General features: G+C 44.6%; 1 protein-coding gene across 2 annotated transcripts in view; it reads right to left on the bottom strand.

Annotated features, from left to right (window-relative positions):
- RNF150 (ring finger protein 150) overlaps positions 1-14,067 on the bottom strand; it is a 355,784-nt gene that overhangs the window by 69,403 nt on the left and 272,314 nt on the right. For both annotated transcript variants that reach the window (XM_075543760.1, XM_075543759.1), the window contains exons 5-6: positions 8,944-9,040; positions 1,798-2,011 (exon numbers count right to left, since the gene is read on the bottom strand). In XM_075543760.1, coding sequence (XP_075399875.1) covers positions 1,798-2,011; positions 8,944-9,040 — 311 coding nt within the window. The remainder of the gene's footprint in view (positions 1-1,797; positions 2,012-8,943; positions 9,041-14,067) is intronic.

The raw sequence follows: 14,067 nt of genomic DNA, 5'->3' as shown, positions 1-14,067 counted from the left end.
CTATGGCCTTGTTGGCAGGGGGCTGAATTTTAAGTTTATAGCTAAGGGGAGGGATTGCTTGTGATTTTCTCTAATCTGCTTTCCCAAATTTTGTATTGTCAAAACATTACTTCTATCAAAGAGAAAATATATTTTATTATAAATCACAATTCCACCTACCCCTTTTAACCTTAAATCAAATTAATTTGCATGATGATTTTCTTAGAACTCCTGTGACCTTTATCTCTCTACTGTAAGAGACTGAAAAATAGTTTCTTTAGATTTGAGTTTCTATTCCTGATCTTAAAACAGATGTGTTAATATCTCTATGATAACTACCATAGAACAGAAAAGTAGTTAGTCACTGTGTATGTAGGAGATGCAGGCAGACAGGAAATACTCAAAGGGTATTTTTATATGCAGTATCACCTGTACAGGGGTTCAGGTTGTCACGCAGAAATACCCAAAGGAGAGCATGCATGCGCACGCACACAGACACACATACACACACTGTAAAGGTAAGCATATACTCACAAAGGCTCAATCACTTGGTGCCAAATCACTGCCATCAAGTTGACTCTAACTCATAGCGATCTTATTGGACAGAGTAGAACTGCCCATGTGGATTTTCAAGACTGTAAATCTTTATGGGAATAGAAAACCTCATCTTTTCCCTATGGAGTGCCTGGCGGTTTCGAACTGTTAATCTTGGGGTTAGCAGCCCAACTTGTAACCCACTACACCATCATCCTCACAAGTCGCGGCCTTGTGTCCTAGCCAAGTTGCAGCAGTTAGATAATTTTATGTCAGCTTCAATTTTCATGAGTGTATAGGTAGACCCCAACCTGTCAATCTGACCACAGCCTAAGGATGCCTCCTTGGGGGTGTGGGCTTTTTATAAGTGGAACCTGGGAATCTCTCTCTCTTCTCTTCTTTTCCTCCTCCTCCTCCTTCTCCTCCTTCTTCTTCTTTTTTCTCTCTCTCTCTCAATCTATCTCCCCACTCCCACCTCTCTCTCTGACTTCACCTTCCTTCTTGCAGTGTCCGTGCCGCCAATCCCAAGAGCTGTTGGTACCTCGCTATGTTTCCACAGACTTTGCATCTTTGTGACTCTGCACCAACTGGCGTGTGATACCCTGTTTCCTGTTTCTTGATTCTGCATCGCTGGCCTGCAGCTACATGAGTCTGAAGAAGGACTTATGGATTAGCATCCAACATATGGACTTGGGTTGGACTAGGTTGGGGTGCCTTCTTGACATATATAATTACTTCCTGATATAAAGCTCTTTCTTACACACAGATGAGAGTCACAGGGTTTGTTTCTCGAGACAACTTGGGTTACACTGGTCTCATCTGCTCTTCCTTCTTACAGGGCAGAGCCACCACCATACCTGCTTCAGGTTCCTTAAGGGAGCAGACCTGGTGTGGATGCAATTCTGCGGTATGTGAACTTCCTGCAGTTCAAAACCCCCAGTCACTCTATGGGAGAAACACGAGACTTACTGCCTTTGTAAAGATTTACAGTCCCGGAAACCCACAAGGGACAGTTCTACTCTGTCCAATTGGGGCGCTCTGAGTCAAAATCAACTCCATGCAGAGAGTTGGGCGTGAGTGTTGATGGGTACGGGCTGGATGTACTGTCTGCCCTGCAGGTTATGGAAAGAGCAAGGCTGACTGGTCTGCATGTTCAGGCTGACACTCAGATATACAAGTATTTACCGTATATTTTCTCTTAAAGAAAGGCATACCCCCCCACCCTCAATTTGCATGAGGCAACAGTTCTTGAACGATAGAACCTCTAGGCACACCAAAACTTACTGTTGTTGGCAGTGAAGATGCTGTCTCCTTCCTGCGGAGTGGAGTTTGAATCCTGAACCACCTGCAAGGCTCCTACAGTCCGGACAGCAGGGTCCAAAGTGACAGAACTCTCGTTCACAGTCGTGTCGCTGGCACCTGTGATCTGGTTGGTCGGTGGGCCTCCCAGAGAGTCCTCAAAGTCTGTGGGCAAGTTGTCCATGCAGTCCGCGTTGGGCTGCCAAAGTTAAAAAAAAACAAACAAAAAAACGAGATCAATTTTTAGTTTATGTGCTCAAAATGCTTACAGCCTAAATCTACGGTTTTCTTAACGACGAATATATATACTATTTTCCTCCTGAACTTCATTTAAATATTCCATGTAGAATTTCTATAAGATCAACATGGGAAAATCTTGCAAAAATTTCATTTCCAGAGTTTTCCACCACTGGAGTAGCAATATCTCTACGTTAAAATAACTACTTAGGGAGCCAAAGGAATATTTATGTATACTGACAGCACTTCCTTATACACAGTGCTTACTCACTATATCAGGCCCGTTATCTACAATCACCATAATGACACAATAGTGGTGGAGGGAAGAAGAGAACCTGACTTGGGTTCCTCCAAGAAACACACATGCACATACACACACAAACGCAGGGCAGGGCTATTAAAAAAACATAAGCTTAACACCTTCTGTAGGAAAATAATCCTATTGACTTAAACCTGTGGTTGATCATATATTAGCAAAATCCTCTAAAGTAAAATATTCGCACCATAAAACTAGGATGAGACTGTTTTACTCTATCGCCCACTCATCGCAGGCTTCAGCGTGTGTATTCTTTCCTTCCGTCCATTTCCCCAATGTCGCTGATCCACTCGAACAACAGAGAAATCGAGATTCTCTCTGCTTCGTAAGACAGCCTGGGTTGGGCAGGGTTGTTAGATTATTATATCATTGGGAAAAATCTTATTCTTTGCAAGTTTCACTTGTTGGTTTTAGGATTGGTGTTTGACATGATATTGAGAATATATATATATATCCCTCATAATTGCTTCTAAGCTATTTTCAGTTGTTGATGCTTTTACTCACACGGTGTATTTTTTAAGGTACAGGGATATGTTCTTGAGAGTATTAGAAGCAAATATAAATTTGTCTTGTTTGGGCCTTAACTCCAACGTTGCCTCGAGAGGCCCTAATTACATGGTTGTTATTGTTGTATTTCTATGTGTCCAGATCAGGTGGACAGGGCTCGATGAGGAGAATTCTGGGTTGGCAGTGATTTAATTAGCCTCACAATGGCTGCATTGAGTTTAGGGTTGAGTAAAAGGGAAAATGTGCCCCTCAGAGACCCAATGAGGGAATACAGCAAGCTCCCCTTGTCCTACCTTTCTGTTCTTCAAAGGTGTAGCGCAAGTCTCCTGCACTGCAGCCCTGCATTTCCAACTCTCAAAACTCATTTCCATAGAGTTGATGCCAACTCATATCGACCCTACTGGGTAGGACTGTCCTGTGGGCTTCTGAGACTGTAACTCTTTATGGAAATACCATGTCTGGTTCCTCACCCAAGGAGCAGCTGTGGGTTTCAAATGCTGGCCTTGTGGTGGGCAGCCCGATGTGTTGTAACCCACTATGCTGCTGGCCTTGTGGTGGGCAGCCCGATGTGTAATAACCCACTATGCCGCTGGCCTTGTGGTGGGCAGCCCGATGTGTAATAACGCACTATGCTGCTGGCCTTGTGGTGGGCAGCCCGATGTGTAATAACCCACTATGCCGCTGGCCTTGTGGTGGGCAGCCCGATGTGTAACCCACTATGCTGCTGGCCTTGTGGTGGGCAGCCCGATGTGTAATAACCCACTATGCCGCCAGGGCTCTTGGTATTTCCAACAGGTGGCTGGAAATCTTCATCTTACCAAACATCAAATTCAGTGTTCTCAACCACACTTTTTCTTCTCTGCGACCCTCCTTCGATTTGCTGTTGGAATTGGGCAAATTCACTGAAACTCGGTGTGCTAAAAGTTAATCTACGGTAACAATGTTACCAAATTTACTAAATGTCCTGATTGTAATATTTGCAATGAGGATGTATGCTTATGAAGCTGTCTTTCCCCATGACCAAACTCCCTATTTTCCTCAGTCAACTCCCAAGTATGCTCCATTCTCTCCTCCCTTACCAAAGTACTTTGGAACCAAATGAAACCAAACCCTCCTCTTCTAAGGAGCCTATCCCTGGTGGCCTAGTGGGGTATACACCTTGCTGCTAACCCAAGCTCAGCAGTTCAAACCCACTAGTTGTTGCAAGGGAGAAAGTTGAGGCTTTCTGCACCCGTAAAGAATTACAGCCCCCCATCTATCCACAGGGGGAGCTCTCCTCTGCCCTACAGATTGCCCAGTCAGAATGGACTCAATGGCATTGCTTTTTTTCTTTTCTTTCAGTTTTCCCTTAAGAAATAAAACTGTATTTTCTAAGTTGCTTAGCATGACAAAAACAGTTCTATAGCCTGTCTCCAGCCTACCTTTCTGGTCTCCCCTCCAGCCTGCAAAAATACATATACCCATCCTACAGTTCTCTATCTTTCAAAATTTTACTAATGCTGCTCTATGATGAACACTTTTTGTCCCGATTAGCCCTCTTTTCCACTCCAGGCACTCAAACTGAGCCCTGAGGAATGTGAATCGGCCTTGTCCTAAGGAGTGCTCCCTCTCTGGGGGTCATGGCCACGCTGGTAGCTCTGGACCCGGTATTTCTCCCAGTGTGTTATGTGACTGCATTATGTGTTCACCTCATTCCAGAGCTCACAGACTTGCCAAGGGGAAGCAGCCCTAGCATCTTCACCTTGAATTCCACGCTTCCAACAGAGTCCAGGCAGTGATTAGGTTTCTAGGAACTGCTGATCTGAAAATCTTATCTGGGTCGTAGTTTTCTGCTCAGAATATTTGGGCATGTGAGTATCGACACTCGACCAAGCCAGGGAGGACTGGAGAAAGACTGAGAAGTTCTGTCCAAAGCTAAGGTTCGTACCATGGCTCAGAAGCCATAGCAGTGTGTGCTCACTCAAAACCAAACTCACTGTCACCAAGTGGATGCCACTCACAGTGACCCCCCTACAGGTTTCCAAGACATCAACTACTGGCAGCAACAGCAGAAGGCTGGCCCTGTCTTTCCCCAGAGGTTCGGCGGGTGTTCCGAACTGCTGGTCAGGAAAACTTCACAAGGAGGATGTTGTGCGGGTTGTTCTTTCAGCCCGTAAATATTTGAATACAATGCATATTCAATTTACAAATTCCCTGCCCGTGAGTCTATGACGACTCATGGGTGACTCTACAGGACAGAGTAGACCTGCCCGTGTGGGTTTCTGAAACTTGTAGTCTCTATAGGAGTAAATAGCCTCATCTTTCTCCCTCAGAACAGCTAGTAGGTTTGAACTGCTGACCTTACAGTGAGCAGTCCCATGCATAACCCACATCACCACCAGTGTTCCTGCAATGCCTATGTGCATTCGCTATTTGACATGTCTTTCAAAGTGTTGATCTGATTGTTGACACGATTCTCTTCTTTTCTACATTCCCTTCCTTTTGAGGTAGAGTGTGATTCTTAGCTGATAGGAGCAGTGTTGCATCTCTCACAGAGGGGGCAGGAGAGAGACTGCAAAAGACAACTCCAAAACTACTCCCTGCCCTACAGTCAGTGCCGACCCATAGTGACCCTACAGGGGGTAGAACTTCCCTGGGAGTTCCAGAGCCTGTCACTGCTTATGGGAGTAGAAGGCCTCATCTATTTCCCTTGTATTGGCTGGTGGGTTTGAACTGCTGATCTTGAAGGTAGCAGCTGAATAATGAGTAACCCGCTATGCCACCAGGGCTTTGTAGCTAGGGGAAATGCCCCCAAGGATCAACTAGTAAATCATTAGGGACTTGCGAATACAGCAGTTTCAGAGAGCTTCTTATTCTGCAGCAATCATGCTATTCATAAAAGGACAACCACCCCAGGAGAGGTGTTTGCGGTGAAAAACTCAGGTCAGATGGTTCACTGAAATAGCATGCTCCCACCCTCCATCGGAAGACCTAGACCTAACGAGATGAAAAGGAGGAAGCACTGTCACGTAGATAATAGGATAAAAGCACTTCTAACCGAGAAGGACCCCTCCCCTCTTCAATGTACTGTTTGATTTCTCTTAGCAAAATACAACGGGAAAAAGTACATGTTGTACTGGAATTTCATGATCTGTGAGCTGTGCTCTCAATCCCTAGCTCACTTCAGAGAATTCACTTACAAAATAGAAATGCACCAGTTCTTGGCTTGTAACTTATACGTGCATGCCTCATAGAGCAAATGGGCACCAGGTGTTCAATAAAAACAAAGCAAACGAACCTTACAACCTGTATTTGAACACACTTGTGGGCCAGTATTGCAACCAAGTCACTTGGGAGTGGACTCTGGTCATTGGCGAACCTGGGTGGATTTCATAAGTCCAGCTCTGGGACTCCTAACCTTCAAGATGAAGGGCTACAACCCCCCGAACTGTTATAATTCACCTAGCATATGTAAGGGAAATGGAAAGGAAGGGCCAGGGGCAGCAATGATCAGAGGGACACTATCTTTTCAATCCCCCTTGAATAAGAAGAAAGGCAAGTTAAGGGATCCAAGAAATATTTAAGATACATTCTTTAACCCTTTAGGATGGAATTATTTTCTGCTTTGAAATGTTTACTAATTCCACATGTCTTCAGTAATGGAAGCCACGCTGAAACCAAGGGGGGGGGAATTTGAGGTCAAACAGATTTTGGTATAGTTATACATTGGATACACATGTCCAAAGTGGACTCTGGTGGTAGGGTTGCAGTTATACAGGTACCCTCCAGGTGGCAGCATGCTCTACAACTGGGATAACCCTTTCCCAGGAAACCTGAGCGCTTGCAAGTAGTGGCTGATAAATGTGCCTTGGGTCACGAGAGTGTAAGGCTATATGAGAAAGGGCTTCAGCTGGGTGGAAAGGAAGCGTCTTCGAATGGAAGGGCTCTGCATTTGTTCAACAAGATGGGAAGTTTCAAAACTAGATCGACATATCATCTTCTTGTTATAGTTTAGGTTCGAAGCTGCCCCAACACCAGAAAGATGGAGCAGAACATCCAAACCCCCTCCCAAATCCAGACTTCAGCAACTCTCAGGAGACAAAAAAAAAAAAAAAGCCTTGGGCAAGCAGGGAGGGTAGCCATACGCTTCGGACTCTGTGAGAAGTAGCTCACTCTGTGTACTTTATCCTTCATGAAGGGAGGGGTTCTGTTCTCTGGGGACTGCTTGGATGGGTGTCATGTTTCCCATCAGTTGGCTGGCCTTTAAAAATCCTGGGCAAAATCCAAAAGCGGCTACTGATGGTAAATTTTCTGGAAAGTCAGTAAAATTTAAGTAAAATCCATCCAGACCGAGGGAAGCATCAAACGATGGCCAGAAGCCCAAATTTCTAACTATGAAATGTTATCAGCTTTAGAATTAAGCCTAAGTGCCAGCTCAGTAATTACTTTTTGAAAGCCAGTGGGTAGCTCTATTCTTACTGCCTTTACAAATAGCGTCTGAAGATATCTGGAGTCAGTGCAAGATGTAACTTCCAAAGGTTGCTTGCTTTCCTTCTCCTGACCAAAGAGCATGCTGGAGACTGGGGAGCGCTGGGCATATACCGAGAGAGGAACACGAAGCCAAGTGACATAACTGTGTTTCCTCAACTGCGAGCAATCTAAGGAGTTTGGAGACCCAAGACAGACGAGACAGACAGAGGAACAGGCAGCCAGACACATATTTCCCCCCCTCCCCAGTTAGAATAGTCAGAAATTTTGAAAGGGAAAGAAACTGAGTCCAGATTTGTAAGTCCCGGGATCTGGCAGAGATATAGGACTCGCCGCTGTGTTTCATGTTCACTGTAATCGATTTTCACCTTGGCGGCGCTATGCATTTGCAACTCTGGTCTGAATTTTTAATGCCCTGCACTGCCTTTCAAAATCGAGCTCCCAATTGTAGTCATACAAGTTGATTTGCATCTGCTGCATTAACCATGCAAATCAGCATACAGCTGGCCTGGGGGCAGAAGAAAATCCAGCCAACTCATGTCCTCACCCTGCTTCAGGTGTGCCCTCTCCAACAGAGTCGCTCAGACATCCCTCAGGTAATTACAGAGAACCTTTGATATCTGATCCGATCGTCCCTTCCTCAGTAAGCTCTTGGGACTGTTAATATTCTCTTTATTCTTGGTCATTAGTAGTGAGGAGAGACAATGTGGGGTGGAGGGTTTGCAGCAAAGTGGAGGGCGCTAGGGGGATGGGTGGTGGTGGGATGGGGTGGGGGGAGGCTGGCATCTCTGCCCTGTTCATGTAGCTCCTGTTAGAGGCAGTGCCTTTTGCTTTTCTCACAAGTCTCTTATGACAGTCTCAGATTTGGTGGCCTGGCTAGCTTCCTGCCCTTGTCTGCTTGGAGGGGGGTGAATGGAGCAGCTGTTGTCTCATCCAAAGGGGATTGTGGGCTTTACTTGATATGGCTCTGGGAAAGCCTTTCTCTGAAGTAGCCAGCCAGCTGGTGGAATTCTCTCAACACTGTGGGAGACGACATTATACAAAGCATACAACCGAGGGGACCAGCTTGAGGGGAGCCCTAGTATTAAATGGCTCTGTGTCTGGTTTCCTGTTCACCCAAGGCGTCACAGTCTGCAGGGGTTCAGAGCCGGGGCCCAGCAAATGACTTCCCATCATGTTGTTGGGAAGCACTCAATTCCTCGGAGACTGCACAAGACAGAAAGCATGGCATGCCAATCCCCAAATGACCTATCATAGCTGATGGCCACACAAGAAGCCATCAACATGCGACCTGAGGCCCAGCATGCCTCAGAGCTGGTCCTAGCTCCGCTGCAGCCCAGAAAAGACGCCTGTCAGCTGCACTAGCACCGTCTTGACTCACAAATAAAATGGACACGGTCAAAGGGTAGTGTCGGTCTCAGACTGAGACAAGGCGAGAGAGGAAATGTTTTCAGAAGGGGAGGTGGCTTCTTGGAGCTCCATCAGATCATGCCACTGCTAGGTGAGTGAGGGGACATAGAAGCAGGTATGGTGTTTGCTCTCTTCTTTGGGGGAATCACGCAGAAAGACAGACATCGTGAGGCTGTACACTGTGCTGTGCTTACCGGGATCCCTAGGGCTTTAAGAATGTTCATCTTGCACATGGGACAGGTGCGATGGTCTAGAAGCCAGGGGTCAACACAGGACTTGTGGAAAAGATGCCTGTAATGAGAACCATACATCTTAGAGCGGAGGTAACTGCAGAGACCACCTAGTCTACTACAGCCCGGTAACGTGTCTAAGGTATTAAATTACTCAGTAGCAGAGACAAGATTTGAGCTTCGGTCTCCAATGTGCTTCCTGTTATACCTGCTTATGATAGAGTCAACATCTGTCTGGATCCCAGGAGGGGCTTATATTATTTATAATCAAGTCTTCTATGTTTCAGAAAATGTAGAGAAAGTAGAACTGGAGGGCTCTCTCTCTCTCTCTCTAACAGGAAGAATGTTTAAAGGCAAGAAGTAGAGTGGGTGAAATGCACATACTTCACAGTGCGACTTGATAAATGCTACTTTTAAATAAATCTGATCCCCCCCTATAATAACTACATAGCAAAGGTTGGCTTTTGTTAATACCTGGCATCTAATAAATACACAAAACAAGGGTAGGTGAGCTTGGGAAGCATTGACAAAGGATATGTGGGGTGCTCATGGCGACTGGCTGTCAAATGAGAGGAAGGTGCTCAGTGCTGGCTGAAGAGTGCACACTGCGTGTGAGGGTTCCGCACGTCCCTTCACATCCCCATCCTCATCTGCCCTGTCTAAGGGACAGGAACCCCAATAACGAGTGGCTGCTGATTCTGGCTCATGGGGAGCCGACGCATTTCAGGAAACAACTGTGCTCCCAGAGATTTCACGGACTGCTTTTCAGATCACCAGGTCCTCCTCCCAAGGTGCCTCTGCATGGACTTGGGCCTCTCAGCTTTTGGTTAACAGCTGGGCGCATTCACGGCTCTTTTTGACTAGTTAACAGGCACAGGAAGACTTCCTAATGGAATTTCCCCATGCCTGTGCTCTCAATAGCTCATTCTGGGGCTGTAGGGGTTCCAGTCAGGCTACCTTCTCCCTCATAAGACTAGAGACGACAAGCAGAAAAAGCAAGCTGGATTTCCCACCTGGGCAAAAAGAAAGCACTGTGAGTGAAGGGCGAGGACTTCCTCGGGACATCGCTGTCATGCTCTACTCTCCGGGCTTCACTGTTCCTTGAGTTCACCCAATCTCTCTCTCTTATTTCTCTTCTTTTCTTTGAACGGCTCCCTGGATCTCATTTTCTTTGTGTAAGAGGGCTTGGGGCTCACATGCTTAGAGAGGACTTCATAAAAACTTTTTTAAAAAACCGAAATGGAAGAATCCCGGTGCAAAGGATTAGCTCTAAAGAGCCTCGGATCAGATGAGGGATTAGAAAAAAGAAAGCAACCACCAGAATGTGTCTTTGTTTCCAGATTTCTGTTTAGGATGTCCTGTAGGTTAACTACTGGTGTGTGTCACCTTCGTCATTCACTCGTTCCTTTATAATCCCTTCATTTGACAAGCGGCAGATGCCAGGAACTGTGATCTACACTGGTACTAAAAGGCTCGTATAGAGGCAAGAGTTAAAATGTCTTTCCTGAGCCAAATGCCAAACTAATACTTGTCATGAATCCATTTACAAGAAATATAGCTTTACATATAATTGAAATTTAGGCAAATTTTCCTATCAGCGTGAGTGATAATTCCTTAGCATCGTGAGTTTGCCACACTCATCCAATCAAGAAAAACCAGCGTATCATTCAGTGATCAAATGTCTCAAAGCAAAAGGAAGATTAAAAGTGATTAAGTGGGCCACACACCCATCTAAACTTTAAGAGGTCATAGTACTGTGTAAACTTGAGCCCCTCGCCATTTTCAGTTTGGAATACTTCCTGTTTCTGGCTCATTAAACTGGGTTAACTCTAATCAACTTGCTTATTTTTTGTTGTTTCTTTTTCACATTTGGAATGAGGAGTAAACATGATATCAACTTGGCTTTTGGCGAAAGGGAGAGACAGACATTAATACTTTTATTATTAATTATTAAAAAATAAGCTTTATAAATAAAATAAGATTCACTTATACACAAATAAACTAATGGCAACCATAAGTATCCTATTAGAAGTGCAGAGTGATTGTCTGAAGATCAAGGAAGATTTCCCTGACAGAATGACCAAGCTGAGACCTGAGGGATAACTGGACACGAGTCACTTAAAAGAGAAGGCAAGTAGGAAAGGAAAGATTGTCTCGGCAGAATGTCCTATTTAGAGACCTCAGCTGAGCTCTGCCAGAAAGCTAGGATGAAGGAGGATGCAAAGGAGATGAGCGGTCTGACACCAAAGGCAGTGGAGAGTCCCGAGCCTTCAACAAAAAGCAATGTGCATCTCCCTCTGTACTCAGGGATCGAGTTTCACATCTGAACTTGCTCATCAGCTAACATTTCTCTGGGTGAGGGGTCAGGAGGTTTCACAGATATGGCTGGTTCAGGACCCTAGGGATCACATGTGCTGCTGGAAGCAAAATCATGGCAGGATCAATCATTATATGTTTTAGATTGAAGGAGTCGCTTAGTATCCCCAAGTCTCAGTTACCTCTTGTTTAAGATGTTGATAAATCTATCTACGCATTGCAATTTGTCTAAGCTACTACAGCGAAGCTAGTGTTATTCTCTAACAGTCTAGTTATCCCTCTTCAAGAACTGGCCATTCTTATATCTTTTCTTCTCAGCATATAAACTCCAAGACAACACGGTGTTTGCCTGCCCAGCTCATTGTTGTATCCTCAGTACTTAAAACAGTTTTTTGGCACATGGTGGATGCTTTAGAAGCATTTGTTGCCTAAATGAACACTTATAACAGGACCTGGTACATAGTAGGAAATTGTCATGGAGATTAGTAGCCTAATCATTATGAAAGCATTCAGTGTACACGTGGAGTAGATTTTAACTACTTGGGGTATGAAAGGATTAGATGTGTGTAGAGAAAACCCATTCTCCTCTGCTTTTCCCTTTTCATCACCCTCTCCTTAACTTCCTGGGCATCAGGTCCCCCTAACTTGCTCTTCCTCTTTCACATTTCTCATTGCTTATTTCTCAATGTTACTCTCACTCACAAGCCCATTATCTTCTCTGTGTTACTGAAATGACATCTAACATGTTCTCCATGCCTCCAGTCTTTTCCTGTTCCTCATCCCACTCAGCATCGCCAGATTTATCTTCCTAAAATAAAGCACTAGTTACGTCACCTCCTTGTTCCATACTGTTCTGTGCTAGGAACTGGGTACAATGATGAGTAAGACGAGTTCCTACCTTCAAGAAAGGACCACAGTCCCCCAAGAGGTCCCTGCTAACTACAATGTTAAGTGCTATAGAAGGGCCACAACCCTGGATCTGTTATCTTCTAGCTGTTCAATTTTAGGTGAGTCATCATAGCTAAGACTCAGTTTCCCTTTCTGTGTAATAGAGCATAAATATGGATTTGTGAATAAATGAAAATGGATGGGTACAGTGATTTACTTGATTTGGTTCTTTAGCCATATGGTGTACTCCCACCAAATGATCGGGTAGGAAGTTACAGCTTGAGTATAATGCTTCTGTATTTGCTAGATCTGGATAAGAGAACATGGGGTGGGGGAATGCTAATAGGATTATATGACTCATTATGAGTGATTTTTAACAGGATTAATTGCGATTGTGAAAACATGTTACTTTACTTTGGGGATCGGTCAATTTTGCCATCCCACTGAAAATGAAACCAGTCCTTTCCGTATGAAGAAGAGGCTGGGGCATGGAGATACGGTGCGTGGGGATGGTGGAGAATCCTACCTCCATCACGAAAGAGTAGTCGAGAGTGGAGCCCATCTTTTAGATCCCGATCATCTCGATTCAAGAGACAGTGGTAACAACAGAAGAGCAGCAGAGGAATCGCAAAGGAGCAGCAGCAGCAAAGCCAAGAGCCGGAGCATAAGCGTGGTGGGCTGTCTGGCCCATGGAGTGAGTATAACTGAGTGCTCTGGGCAGGAGACTCACTTTTAGAGTGGGTTGCCTCCAGGTACTTACTTGAGGAAGCTAGGTTTGTTGACTCACGGAACTACAGCTGAATGCCTTTAAGATGATGCTTATAGCAGAAGTAGGTGCCCTTTAGGCATTGATCAGTGCTAAGGGAGCTTTGTAACACCGCAGGGGGCTGTGTGGCGTAAGAGAATGAGAATCAGAAAGAGGTGTGTTTATCGATATGATGGAGAAGAGGTGTTCCTGACCAAAGGACTAGTAGCCTGGCCATTTCTGAACTGGAATTGTAATCTGTTAACTTCCCCAGTAAACTCCATCACTGTGAGTATTGCCTATGAGTTTTGTGTAGCCATTGCAGTGGGTTATAGAATCCAGTAGAGATGTACACAACACTGTGGAAAGGACGATTGAGGTCAGCATTGGTAAACGTTACAGGGTGGAGCATGTCTGACCTCTGTCTCATTGGAATTGGCCTTGGGCTAATGCTGAACTTGAGTCCCCTTCTCCTTTGTGAAGTGAGAAGGGGTCAGGCATCACTTCCATACTCTTCTTACACCCAGAAAGCTCAGAAATAAACGATGGTGGTGATTGCCAGCTCTCACTCAAGGTGACACAGGAAAACACTACCTGGTCCTGCACCAGCTTCATACTTGTTATATTTGAGAGCATTGTTGCAGCCAGTGTGTCGATCCATTTCCTTAAGAGGCTTCTTCTTTTACAGTGACTCTCCTTTACCAAGCATCATGTCTTTTCCCAGGGACTGGACATTCCTGATCATTTGCACTGAGTGTGCGAGATGAAATATTGCCATCCTCACTTCTAAGGGACATTCGGACTACACTTCCTTCAAGACAGATTTGTTTGTTCTTCACCAATACCACCATTCAAGTTGTGGCATTCTTAAATTGTAGCTTGTCAATGATTACATTAATACTGTTATGTTTCTTCTTACCTTTACATCATTACATTATTACTATAATTTCTATTCTTTAGTTTAAATGAAAATTTTTGGAAACCAATGGAAGAGCAAAAAAGAAAAAATGTTGAAATAATTCACTCATATGATATTCTTATTTACTAAGATGAATTTATGTGTAACACCATATTTTAGATATATGACAACTATATTCTTATAACTGAGCTTGCAAAAGAATTTTTCACTCCTAAATGGA

This window comes from Tenrec ecaudatus, chromosome 3, assembly GCF_050624435.1.
Source record: "Tenrec ecaudatus isolate mTenEca1 chromosome 3, mTenEca1.hap1, whole genome shotgun sequence".
Taxonomy (NCBI): Eukaryota; Metazoa; Chordata; class Mammalia; order Afrosoricida; family Tenrecidae; genus Tenrec; species Tenrec ecaudatus.
This window is presented reverse-complemented; position numbering and strand designations above follow the sequence as displayed.